Source organism: Crotalus tigris, unplaced genomic scaffold (genome assembly GCF_016545835.1).
Source record: "Crotalus tigris isolate CLP2741 ecotype Arizona unplaced genomic scaffold, ASM1654583v1 scf7180000019483.1746242, whole genome shotgun sequence".
NCBI lineage: Eukaryota > Metazoa > Chordata > Lepidosauria > Squamata > Viperidae > Crotalus > Crotalus tigris.
Window position 1 is genome coordinate 141,634 of NW_024097562.1, and position 13,925 is coordinate 155,558.

The 13,925-nt window shown below is 38.0% G+C and overlaps 1 protein-coding gene across 7 annotated transcripts in view; it reads left to right on the forward strand.

The window, feature by feature from the left end:
• The window catches only part of CLOCK (clock circadian regulator), a 60,859-nt gene that overhangs the window by 22,011 nt on the left and 24,923 nt on the right, over window positions 1-13,925 (forward strand). For 6 of the 7 annotated variants that reach the window (XM_039362877.1, XM_039362875.1, XM_039362881.1 and 3 more), the window contains 6 exons: window positions 1,512-1,660; window positions 4,925-5,016; window positions 5,830-5,919; window positions 9,023-9,143; window positions 11,330-11,443; window positions 13,308-13,426. In XM_039362877.1, the coding sequence (XP_039218811.1) occupies window positions 1,512-1,660; window positions 4,925-5,016; window positions 5,830-5,919; window positions 9,023-9,143; window positions 11,330-11,443; window positions 13,308-13,426 (685 nt within the window). The remainder of the gene's footprint in view (window positions 1-1,511; window positions 1,661-4,924; window positions 5,017-5,829; window positions 5,920-9,022; window positions 9,144-11,329; window positions 11,444-13,307; window positions 13,427-13,925) is intronic. The other variant, XM_039362882.1, reaches the window with a different exon arrangement.

The window sequence follows — 13,925 nt, forward strand, 5'->3', positions numbered from 1 at the left end:
CATCCCCAATCAAGTTTCTCATAGCAAAAGTGGAAAAGATGACATATGTATTCTTAATTCCAAAATACCATATTTTGATGAATGGTCCTATATTTGTTTCCTAGATGATTTCTATATATTTTAAAATAATTAATTGATACAAAATTTAAAAATTAAGGGAGAAAATGGGTTTGCTGAATCTAGACTTAGTCATATTCTACTTATCAATTTGTATGTATATTTTTTATGAAATCAGTAGGAGGAGCTTTTTGGTGATGAGGGTGATGGGATTGGAATGCTTTGTAATAACTTCTGAAACAGTGATGTAGGATTTATACTTTCCTCTTTCTTACCAAGTAATGGTTGGGAAAGGAACTATGTCAGTTGGTGGTTATGTACTTTGGAAAATGGGCAGATAGCTAAAGAAATGAAGGAGGCTTCAGATTCATGACTGCCTAAAATACTCAATTTCAGGTCCTGTTAGTGATAGGATTGCCTACTTTTTTTACCCATAAAGCTTTATTTGGGATTTATTGTGGGACATCCATCTGACCAACATGGCTCCTCTCTACTAGATCCAGCATTCCTCTAGTCCATGGGTCGGCAACCTGCAGCTCCGGAGCCACATGTGGCTCTTTGAGCCTTCTCCTGTGGCTCCCAGCCTCCTCCGCCATTTGCAGAGAGACAGAGACAGAGAGAGGCACTTGCGCTTCCCCTCTCTCTCTCTCTCTCTCTCTCTCTCTCTCTCTGTGTGTGTGTGTGTGTGTGTGTGTGTGTGTGTGTGTAAAAAAGACAGTGGCCTCATGCTGTTCTCCGACAAGCTGACAAGCTTATTGAGCAGGGCTCCTTCCTTTGCTGCGTCTCCGCAGAAAGCAGCAGCAAGCAGAAAGCAGCAGCGCTCTCTCTCTCTCTCTCTCTCTCTCTCTCTCTCTCTCTCTCTCTCTCTCTCTCTCTCTCACGCACACACACACACACACACACACACACACACACACACACTGAGTGGGGGAAGAGGACTGGCAGACCAAGAGCAGGAGAGAGCCAACCCAATAAGAATGTGTGTCAGCTTCTCGGAGAACAGTGTCAGACCAGCTGGCCAGGTGAGCAGAAGATCGGAGAGAGGAAAGGGGGGGGGGAGAGGGAGGGAGGGAGGGAGGGAGGGAGAGAGAGAGAGAGAGAGAGAGAGAGAGAGAGAGAGAGAGAATTCATGCACACCAGCCTCTATTTCTTTTTAATTAAACTCTTCAATGAAGCTCCCTCTTCGGCACGCGCGCATGTGTGCACAAGTTTTACAGCTCCCAGTGTTTTCTGCGGGAAATGGGTCCAAGTAGCTCTTTGAATGTTTAAGGTTGCTGACCCCTGATCTACTCTTTGCAAGACCTTGGATTCTTCTCTTAGTTGTGATAGAGTTAAATTTTATGACTTTGATGTGGCTATAACATGTCTTCCTCAGGATCCAGTGTTAATTACCCATCAAGAATTTGTATAATGCCATTCTCTTTTATGTTAGTTATAATTATTTTTTTTAATAGAGTATCAAGAAACAAGTCTGAAAAGAAACGCAGAGATCAATTTAATATACTCATCAAAGAACTGGGATCCATGCTTCCGGGCAATGCTCGAAAGATGGATAAATCCACTGTATTGCAGAAGAGTATTGACTTTTTAAGGAAGCACAAAGGTAATTTTTTAGATGTTACGCAAAAGTTGTGCATTTTTTGAAATTTATAAATATATTATCGTCCTTTGTGCAGCTCCAAGGGAAAATCTTCTGAAATAATGATACAAAATATATAAATGCATACTCAGTTCCTCCCTATCCCAGTGTATAACATTTATAGACTTTGGCAGATGAGTTATTGAGAAGCCACTGGAATTAATACTTTAAATGGATAGACCATAAGCAACAACCACCGCTGCAAAATATAACATTTCAAAGATGAAAAATAGTAAGATTAAGCAAATCCCTTGAAAGAGGTGTTTCACAAAGTGTAACAATAGATAAAGAGCACTCCTCTTTAAGTTTTTAAAGCAGCCACATCTTTTTCAAGCTTCCACAGCTGCTTTGTAAGTAGTTTCTGGCTGTCTCCACATAAATGTGTATGTATAGTCCAGTGATGGCGAACCTTTTAGAGACCGAATGCCCAAACTGCAACCCAAAACCCACTTATTTATCGCAAAGTGCCAGGGCTGCATCAGCATTGTGGTGCCCTTAGGGGGAGGTCGTCCACTGGGTGGGCGTGGCTGCAGTGGTCACGGCAGACTGGGTGAGCGTGGCCGGGGCCAGTCCCTCACCATCTCTGGGGCATCCCTGAGGGGCCAACGCCGCTTGCTCGCTCACTTCCTGCCCTGTCACTTCCAAATGACATGTGCTCGCTACTCTGGCAAACTCTGCTGGGGCAGCGGCACGCGTGCCCACAGAGAGGGCTCTGAGTGCTGCCTCTGGCACACGTGCCATAGATTCGCCACCACTGGTATAGCCTCTTTGCTTCATTTTTTTTCTAGTCGAAACTATATACATGCAGATACAGCCTTTAAATGATTGTATTTTATGGGGTTTACATGCCTTGCAAACCACTTCTTTTCAAGGGATTTTACAACTCTAGAAAAGAACACAAAAATTTTGTGAAAGTTATCATGCTTTTTGAAAGTAACTGGTTACGTTATAGCAAACAAATGTTTTGACAATAAGTTCGACTTTTCTTTACCTTGAGCCCTGGTGGTGCAGTGGTTAGAATGACCACTGATGGAAGGCTGAAGGTTGATTCAGCCTTCCATCCTTCCAAGGTCAGTAAAATGAAGGCCCAGACTGTTGGGGGCAATATGCTGACTCTGTAAGTCACTTAGAGAGGGCAGTAAAGCACTATGACGCAGTATATAAGTCTTAAGTTCTATTGTTATTTACAGTGACTTATTTCTAAAAGTCTTTGTTTAGTGAAATTACTGAATTTATTAGAGTTATATAAACATGACCGCAAAAAAACTATATATGCACATATGCAAACAGGTGAATTGGCCCCATGATTCTCATGAGGAATGTTTTAGATGTATAATTCTCACTTCTTGTGAAAGCTTAGATAATAAATGTTGTCCACTTCATTCCAGACAAAACCCCTCTCTGCGGACTTTTACTTGAAGGGAGTCAAAAGACAGATCTCCTATCCATTTCCTCAGTAGCTTAGCCCAGCAAGAAGTGTGTGCTATAATTGAAGTTCTTCCAGAATGGGTGGATTGATTTTGGGAAAAAGTTAAAAAAATATCCACTTAAGTCAGACATGTCAAACACAAGGCCCGGGGGCCGGATGCGGCCCGCGAAGTGGTTTCATGTGGCCCACGAAGCCATCCTGGGAACAGTGAGGGAACGGCCCCCGCTGCCTTGGCCCTGGCCCAGGCCAGCCGGGAGCCAATGTACAATTTTGTGGTGGCCATCTATGCTGAAACTTATTCAGTCTTAGCTCCACAAGGCCGTCTAGAAACGGCGAGGAACCAGCCCATGCCATGTTGTCCCTGCCCCCTGGGTGCATGCTGAGGAGGTGTCACCCTTTGTGAGGAATAAAGAAATGGACCATGCCTTGGCGTTTGCCCCGATCCCACCCCCTTCTGCCAGAGACCCTCAGATCTGTCCCACTCCTGCCCAGGCCCCCACAGGCACCTTTGACGTAAACGATGTAGAGCTGGCCATGCCCACCCAGTAGGCCACACCCACTCCATCCACGCCCACCCAGTAGGCCGCCCCCCCTGCCCCCCCCGAGGGCAACTGCAGCCCTCAATGAAATTGAGTTTGACACCCCTGACTTAAGTTATAGTGATACATGAGAAAGACAAATATAGGAAGGAATTAAGCAAAAGGGCTGTTTATTTTTAGCCCAGAATAAACACGCACAGAGAACCAATACAGAAAATTGAAGGCCAAGAACTTCATTAAAATCATTTTTTAATAAAAGAAGGAATCTACAGAAAGTAGAGTCTAATTCATTTCTACTTCCACTAGTTCTTAAATTGCTAAATATTTCCTGTATCTCCATTTTCCAATTCCCTGAGAATTAGAGTCTTGCTCACCTGGCTATGTGCCAACTGGAAAACTTCTCCCCCTCATAAAAAACAAGTTATACCAAAGGCAAAATAGAATTTCCCTATGCTCTTTTTAAAGCCTACCTTTTCTTGGTTTTGACTGATTCTTCTGCTCACCATTTGGATTGATTGGTTTAGGTTTGATTGACGGATCAGGTGAAAGTTTTCTCTTGTCCCTTTCATGCTTGAGCTTCTTAGAATGGAATTTGTTCCCATTCTCTCTAGAACAGGGGTGTCAAACTGCTGGCCCACGGGCCGGACGTGTCACATGGAAGCCGCGCCCACCCCATTGCCAGCAATGGCAAAACTGTCCCGATACATTGCGTGACATCATGTGACGTCGCGGGTTTGACATGTCTGCTATAGAACTTCTATCCCATGCAAGTTATTTAAATAAGATGTTAAGTTTACCTTATGTTTGTGAGCTTTATTGATTTGCAGCATAATACTGATAAAAAAAATAAGAATTGTTTGGCTGCAGCCAGAATTTAAAGTGAATTTTAGTTAAATTTTTGGTAGCTGCAAATAATGTATTCTCCATCTAAAGAGCAATTTAAGGTCAAGTAAGCTATTGTGTTAGTTAGCTGGATGGAATTTTGGACCTTAACAAAGGATTAACAACTCACTTCATTTGCATAGAGAATGGATATTTGGTGTTGGAAAATAATAGTCTTGTAGGATCCTGGCCAGACACTTTGAAGCAAAATGCAAACTGAGCAATCTTGCAAAGTGAACCTTTTGTTTTTCATCTGTTTGACTGACTCAGTACTCTCATTTTTGGTAGCTCATTGCCTTCTCCCCATCTAGAATAACAGGATTGTTAGTAGCATACAAAGGTGGATAGGTACAATAGAAAATTTCTATTGTTTTGTAGAAATCACTGCCCAGTCAGATGCCAGTGAGATACGACAGGACTGGAAACCCACATTCCTTAGTAATGAAGAATTCACTCAGTTAATGTTAGAGGTAATGTCTTTTTATCTTAAAATATGTGATTAGACTATTATTGCTGTTACTTTTTTATATTACCGTACATTGGCACAGTTGAACGTAACTTTTTAGCATCACATTATCCTTAAAGTGCATTTTTATTAATAGTGTGTTAAAATATGTTCCAAAGAAATGTCACTTACGCAGAATGCTATTCAGGGAAAGTGGGAGGGAAGATGCCTTGTTTATAGTTTGGAATATATTATTTGTATATTTATAAGATTAAATTGGCTCTTGGACTAATGTTGGACTCCTGCTTTAATGTATCTTATCACTTTTCAAAGCCCAGAAGATTGAGTCTAGCTTATAGAAAATGCTTTCCATTTTTCCATCAATTAGGACTTGGTTCCAAAAGACAGCAGAGGCTTTTTTTTTTCCCCTGGGAATTCATAACATTGTAATTTATTACTTCAGTTCCCGATTGCTGATTTCTACTGTTTTTGTTTCTTCTGGTTTTTTGAAGTAATATTTTTGCTAATATTTTATTTAAGTTATTTGAATTTCAGCCTTCTTAATTTTTATCTAACATAAACTCTAGCCCTGTTGAGAGTCTTTTTAGACTGAAAAATAAGATAAAAATAATATCAGCAATAATCTACTGTACATTTTCCCAACCTAACCCAGAATCTTCTATTTAGATAATGTTCAGCATTGCCAACTATACATTATTCACCATGGAAAGCAGGTTTACTTTTACGTTCAATTAAGTTATTTCCTTTTACTGAATGTTGACTAAATTAACAGTTAGAGACCAGTTTATCTCTTACTGTTTCTTTTGTTTAATTTCAGGCTCTTGATGGTTTTTTTCTAGCAATCATGACAGATGGAAGTATAATATATGTATCAGAAAGTGTAACCCCCTTACTTGAACATTTGCCAGTAAGTACACACTTTCAGAGAGATACCAAACTTCTAAAGTCATTTGATGGGCAATTTACCATCTGCCATTTAAGAATCTGGAATTTAAACAGCATTCTCATCTTTTTAAAGACTTTGTTGTTTTTTTTTCTCAGTGGAACTTCTACTGTGTTATTCTCAGCTTTCCACAACCCTGGTGCCCTCTCAATGTGTTGGGTTTCCTCTCAGGCCAGGCTTCCTGTGAATTATGTGAGTTGAAATTCATTGCACCGGGAGGGCACCAGCCTAGGAAAGTCTGGTCTGTCTTGTACTATAGTTTCTCTAAGGTCAGTGCTGTGACAGGAAGGTTTCTGGAGAACTCAGAAAATGATACACCCCAGCTCTGTCAGGCCTAAAACCAGGGCCTGCTCCATTCACCAGTGTTTGTCCAGCATTGCAGTATATTAAGCAACTGTGGCAGTTGCAGTATTAGCATTGTGAGGTCACCATAATATAGCTAGGTCAGGGGTAGGCAACCTTGGCTCTTTTATGACTCGTGGACTTCAACTCCCAGAATTCCTGAGCCAGTCATGCTGAGAGGAAAGGGAGAGGTTTCCAAGCTGAGCTGTGCTAGCTCAGGAATTCTGGGAGTTGAAGTCCACGAGTCATAAAGAGCCAAGGTTGCCTACCCCTGAGCTAGGTATATAACCTCTACAGACTTGGTCTCGCTTAACTGACTAGGGACTATTTGTTAAAGATCCTTATAGGAAGCTAGACATGATCATTCTCTGCAGTAGCTCCCCTCTGTTTGAAGACCCCCAACCTCATCCCATTCCTAAAAAGCATAGATTTTCCAGAAGTTCTTAGGGATGAATTATTATCAGTGATGCCATACTAAACAATTTCGGCATGACACTTTTAATATTCATTTGGCTAATTGGGTTGTATATTTTATTGTTTAAAGTAATCATAATCTTGATTTTTTTTTACTATACATTTTATAAGTTACTTAAGAGTCCATTACAACTCAGCTGGCAAACAAGACACATTAATTAATTTATGTTAATTAAATAAATAGGAAAAGGATAATAAAAGTTTTAAACCTATATTGCTGCCTATATGCAAACACATGCTGCAAGGCGCATGCAAGAATGCCTGTGTAAATCCAGCAAGTTCTTCATGTTCCTGAATCGGCCTCTGGGTAGAGAAAGTAATATATTTTTTGCAATTACTAACAGATGATTAATAAATTATTGAAGAATCAGATGGACTATGATGGCATATAATAATCCCCATGCATGTATCCTCCCCATGCAGACTACTAAGAGTATCTCTGATTGAGATCACAAAACGAAGATACTCAGCTGAAGATCTTTAATCTACCTTTCCACTATACTAGAGTTAGGCTGGCCATTTTCAAAATTTGCCCTATGCTTTCCTTTCAGACATTGAAGAATAAAATGCAGTTTATATAAGCATGTATTCTCTTTAAATGCTCACTTTCATCAATATTGATGGCTAGAACCAATGTAATCATCTTAAGAGAAAGCTTCTGGTTTTTGAAAACATCTTTTTCATTGAATAGAATTTCATACAATAGCACAAACTAGCTTCAAAAGAAGTATATTAAGATATGGAGTGTTATTTGGCAAAAATAAACCTGACATAAAATTTGTTGCAGTTTTTTATATACTAAAGATTGGAAGAGTGGATAAACAAATTATAATAATATAATGGAAGGATAGATGCTTGTACAGTAGTGGCCAAAATTGTGGAAATCTTTTGGGAAAAGTGTACAGTAGAAATGCCACCATTGGTTAAGTTTCCACCAATTTTTCTTTTAATTTCTTTATAACTGTAGCCTTGTTCACTTAATAATACTATTTTACATCGCTTTCTGGGCAACCGGTCAACTCTTTGCACCATTACTTTAATTTTATTACGTTTTACAAGTTCACTAAATGAAAGAACCCAACCAACTTGATAGCAATCACATAACACACTGACCAATATCCTCCTCTCAGCTTCAATACATGACATCAATAACTGAATTCTACTGTGATCTGATTGGCTCATTGCCAAAACAAGATGATACCCGATTGGCTCTCTAAACACTCATGCTCATTGGCTACAACTGGATGAAGGAAAGCTCCCTGAGATCAACCTAAGAAGTTGTGCTTCCTTTTCTGGTTATTTGGCTATAACTTTTCATAGAATGCAGTACAGATAATTGAACAAACTATGTTGCATTACATTCTTGATTCAATTATCTTTCCATTGATATATAATTTTATGGTATTACTCCAAATAAAAGTGGTGTTATTAGCCATCAAACCTCAAAAATACACTTTTCCCAAAAGGTTTCCACAATTTTGGCCACTACTGTATGTGTGAACTGAAATATGCTGGCAAATATGTACTTCTCTACACTTAACTGATCCAAGTCCAAACTTTTTACCAGTAGTTTCATCTAACCAGACAGGCAGTCTCAAGAGCTTGTCCCACATTCATACATTATGAAGCTAAAAATATTTGTACTGTGGCATGAAGTTTTGCCCCTGAAAGGAAACGAGTAGAAAATCCTACTGACTATACATGTATTTTTCAGAACACTTGAAAATGAATACTCTGAACCAATATTTCATTACTTGACATCCAAAAGTCAAGGGAGGTTATTTTATGCTATATATCCATATAGAAATTACAAAAGAAAGGTTCTATAATAAAGCAGACAATGCCGTAGAAAACTGTTTTTTTTTAAAGTCACTTTTGACTCCTAGCAACAACAAGGCAATTTTTAAAAGTAGTTTGTCATGAGTCTGAGTAGGTGACTGGCCCATTGTCACCCATCCAGCAGACAGGTAGCTTCTTCACAGGTTTCACAACTGCTACTTCAAAGTTGGATACTATAATTCCTCCACTGAAGAGTTCAATGCTTTCTATATTCATGGGACTAGAACACAATTAAAAATGGGAATATAGTAACTTTTATTAGCCACATCTAAATTAATACTGATGTAGCATACCTGATCATGTGCTACAGAATGTATACTTTTTTCTCTTTGGCAGATTGATTTTATATTAAAAAGTGAGATTCATTAATACTGCATTTTAGTTTTCAATCTGTTTTTTTTTTCTCATTTAGTCTGACCTTGTGGATCAGAGTATATTTAATTTTGTCCCTGAGGGGGAACATTCAGAGGTTTATAAAATACTATCTACACATCTTTTGGAAAGTGATTCATTGACCCCAGAATATTTAAAATGTAAGTTGAAATTTTGAATTATTTTATAATTACAAGGAAATATCCTAAAGCCCTGCATGTTTACAAATATACGACTTCCTGAAAAGACAATTATTTATCTGTTGGGGTAAGAATTCACTGAAGTAATTCACTTGTTGGGTAAATGAAAAGGATAGTATTATGCAAAACAAATGATGCCGCCAACAACTGAAGTGTACTTCTATCATCAGATACTATTTCCTTTTCATAACAGTTTTTTTATGGCTCTTTAGCTGTTTCTTCAGTCCCATTGTCTTTGGTACTTTTGTGCTTCTCCAAATAGTAGAGTTTTCTTAATCCAGAGCTATTTTTGTTATATAAAAGATTACACACTCTGAATTTCAGAAATGCAGGGAATGACAGAAAACTTTATTTGTACACTATTTTATTTATCATTCAAAGCTATAACACTGTCTAAACCAGTGTTTCTCAACCTTGACAATTTTAAGGCATGTGGACTTCAACTCCCAGAATTCCACAGCCAGCATTGCTGGCTGTGGAATTCTGGGAATTGAAGTCCACATGCCTTAAAATTGTCAAGGTTGAGAAACACTGGTCTAAACTCTGTTGGATTATCTGAAACTGGGATAATAGTAGAGACTGGAAATATTGAATGTGTTAGGTTTAGCCAAATAAGAGACTTCAAGATAAGCAGAATGATTTGGAAATAATTTTATTTCCCTAACCAATTACAGTGTATTTTTGAGGGGGAAGGGATCCTTTTATTATTTCTTTATACTGGCTACTTTTCTCTAGTGTTGCATTTTTGGAGTTTGTATAGCAATCATTTCTGAGCTGAATTAATTAACAGACTTGACAGAGTCCTGAAATATTTTGTGGAAAATATCAATCAGCTAATTTCTTCTCAACCCCAATAACTATTTTAGGAAAAAGCATAATTATTCTTTATGTACACCTTGGCACAAAAACATTTCAACATGTTTGATGTGTTTATATGTATTATTTGCAGAATAAATTATCATTGCTGCAAATGTCCTTTTTTTTTTTCAAAAGCACATAGCTACTGGAACATTTTTCAAGTTCGATAGAGATGCAGGTTAAAAGCCCCTGCTCCAATTTCTTTTATTTGGCATACATAATCTTTATTCAACTTTAGCTGGAAAAAACCCCACATATAGCTACTACACTGTCACAGAGGAGATTGATTTATTCTCCAAAGGATCAGAGGGCAGGAAAGAAGTAATAGGTGAAAACTTTGTTAAAGAAAGATCCAACCTAGAAGTAAGGAGAAATTTTCTGACAGTGAGAACATTGTGATACTTCATCACTGGAGGTTTTAAAAATATACTGGGCAGCCGTTTAACCTGGATGGTAAGGTCTCCTGCCTTGAGCAGGAAGTTGGACTAGAAGACCTCTGAGGTCCCTTCCAGAGGAAATATTTAACAGCTGATAAATATTTAACAACTGACTCTGCCAGCTCCATTATCACCACCTTGCCAAACAGCTGATTGGCACACACTAGGTGTTGGGACTCCACTCTGTTGTCAGCTAGCTTTCAGAATTCTAGAAAATTTAACAATTGGCTCCTACAAGCCAGTACATGCCAGCTCCAGCACACCACTGCTTACAGCTAATTTTGTTTTTCTCATTCTGTATCAGTGGACAACAGAGCTATATTCAAAATCTTACTTCCAATATGAATGTTGGATATTATCTTTGGGGAAACTCAAAAAAGATAGAGCTATTTTTACAGTAGTCCATGAATTGAAACGAGTGGTTTCTGCATATTTCTATCAGTGATTTATCCGAGTTTCATAAAAGCTGGTCACTCACAATGTAGCCGATTAAAAAATGACTATTGTAAGTAATAGTATTTTGCAATGCCAATAGTTCTATAGATAAAAAGTGTTCATTTGAGCTAAGAAAGTAAGTTAAAAACTGCAGTTATAGTGATATTAGTCTGGGCATAAAGCTATGTGAATCTGGAGGGACACGCAGTACATTTGCACAGGCATTATTTTATAAATGTGAAAGATCTAGACATTGTGCAAAGATACTAAAAATAAACTTAGATGGCTAAGATAATGCTATGCCATACAAAAAGTAGCTTCTTCCATTGGTTCTTATTTTGTATCATACTTTACTCAAATATATCAGCTTTTAATTTAATCTTGATATTTCACTATTTATTCAATTTATTGTTGCAGCAAAAAATCAACTGGAGTTCTGTTGCCATATGCTTCGAGGGACAATAGACCCTAAAGAGCCACCTACATATGAATATGTAAAATGCATAGGAAACTTTAAATCCTTGAGTAACAGTAAGTTAATTAAAGCACGTAATATGTTTTGATAAGCAATATTTTTCACAGTTTTGACAACCTGTGAAATGGTAAAACAAATAAGAAAAATTATTTGCTTTTGTACAATGAATAGGCATAATACCAAATTGATAATGATAGAGTTACAATGATATGAGCATGAAAACACCAGGCAATGAAAGGTGGATATTAACAATTTAATTTCAATTTCCTGAACTGCTGATTCTTTTAGAGACACTGCATTATACTCATCATAGTTATTATGGAGCTGTAAATGAGAATGTATAATGAGCCTGAAGATAGCTGAATTTTAAGTTAAAGAGCTCTTTTTTCTGAGTTCAAGGTTGCAACCTCATATCCCTTTACATGGAAGTAGAATTATACACGTAGTCCTCAATTTACGACCACAATTGAACCCAAAATTTCTGTGATTAAGTGACATATTTGTTTAAATAGGTTTTGCTCCATTTTATGACTTTTCTTGCCGCAGTTGTTAAGTGAATCACTGCAAACAATAAGTTAGCAACACGGTTATTAAGTGAATCTGGCTTCCCCATTAACTTTATTTGTCAGAAGGCTGCACGACCTTGGGATATCACAACCATCATAAGTATGAACCACTTGCTACGATCTGAATTTTGATCAGATGTTGATGGGGATGCTGCAACGGTCGTAAGCGTGAAAAACAGTCCTAGTCACTTTTTTCGGTGCCATTGTAATTTTGAAGAGTCACTAAATGAACTGTTGTAAATTGAGGACTATCTGTACCATAGTTTCTTGTTTGAGGCAGGAAGTCTCCCAAATACCTGCCTCTGCAAGCACAAATAAGAAAGAAATTCAAAATGAAAAACCTGCTGCTCTTTTCAGGTTCTCCAGATTACCTACTTGAAATGACAGCTTACTTAGCCTATAGGTCTTGGTCAGACTGTAGGCCAGTGATGGCAAACTTTTTAGAGACCCAGTGCCCAAACTGAAAACCAAAACCCACTTATTGATTGCAAAGTGCCAACTTGGCAATTTAACCTGAATACTGAGGTTTTCATTTAAAAAAAACAACTCATACATTAACATCCTTTGTCTTAAAAGAAAAACACAATAACAAAGCTTTCAATGACACAAACAACTTTTTATTGAAAGGTAAATGTTTGCATTTGGCATGCTTTTGAACAATTAATATGATTTTTGCTGTTGTATGCATGCTGATAATTTGTCTAACCTTGGCTTGTACTTTGTAAGTTTGAGAGCAACACATTTCTCAAGCACCTTCATAGCCAAAACAAGCCTCCGGAGCGAGCATGTTCGCGCTGGAGGCTTGTTTTCGCAGAATTGCTCTTAAGAAGAGCGAGGTGTGCTCGCTCCGGAGGCTTGTTTTGGCTAGGAAGGGGCTTGAGAAATGGCTTTTTCTTGCGAAAACTTAGCCAAAGAGCGAGGCGTGTGTGCCCACAGAGATTTTAGTCTGAAGTGTGTGGGAAATTAAAATTGGCTGTTGATTAAAATCAACTCGTTATTCTAATGAATTAGTTTCACTAACTAAACCAGGGGTAGGCAATCTTGGCTCTTTTATGACTTGTGGACTTCAACTCCCAGAATTCCTGAGCCAGCATGGGAGTTCTGGGAGTTGAAGTCCATGAGTCATAAAAGAGCCAAGGTTGCCTACCCCTGAACTAAACAAAGAGTTTGGATTAATATTACTTTAATGCAATTAAAGTTTAATTTAAAGTGATAAATTAAATTCTCATTTAAAAAGTGAACTCTTTATTTTTCAGGTGATAGTGTGTTGTATTTTGAACTATTGCTTATTTATATGTGTTTGTGCCGATGCTTTGTAGTTATTGTAATTTTAAACTCTTTCTTTTCTGTATAGTGCCTAACTCTGCACATAATGGTTATGAAGAAACCATCCAACGACCTCACAGGTCTTCGTATGAAGACAGAATTTGCCTTGTAGCTACAGTTAGGTTAGCTACACCTCAATTTATTAAGGTTGGTTAAAATTGTTTCATCAAAATCTTTTGGGCTAGTTCTTTGCATTTTACTTAATCTGATTTATTCTTATTTAATAGTTATTTAAATATTAAGCAGCAGTTTCCAGACTAGAAAAGATATTTAGTTGTTAAAATAACAAACTAATTGTAAGGACCCACCCCACTTTGCATCTTAAGAAGACAGAACTCTTGGAATAATTCTTCCAACAGGAATCCTTTATTAAGAGAAAATGGTTGCAGGCGTTCTAGACAGGACTTGGGGTCCAAGCTGTCCCATTCAAGGTTTTAAGGGGTTCCCCAGTAGTCCCACCCAATTACCCCCCTCTTCCAGCGACAGTTTCAGGCATCACAATCCCACCCCCTTTTCCTTTCTGCCGGCTGGATGGAGACTTCAGAGAAAACTACATGAAAGGTAATAGCCTCCTTTGTTATGATAAGGCCTTTTGGTGCTATCCACATTCAATCCCATTGAAGTTGTACCGAAGGAAGTGAGGGCC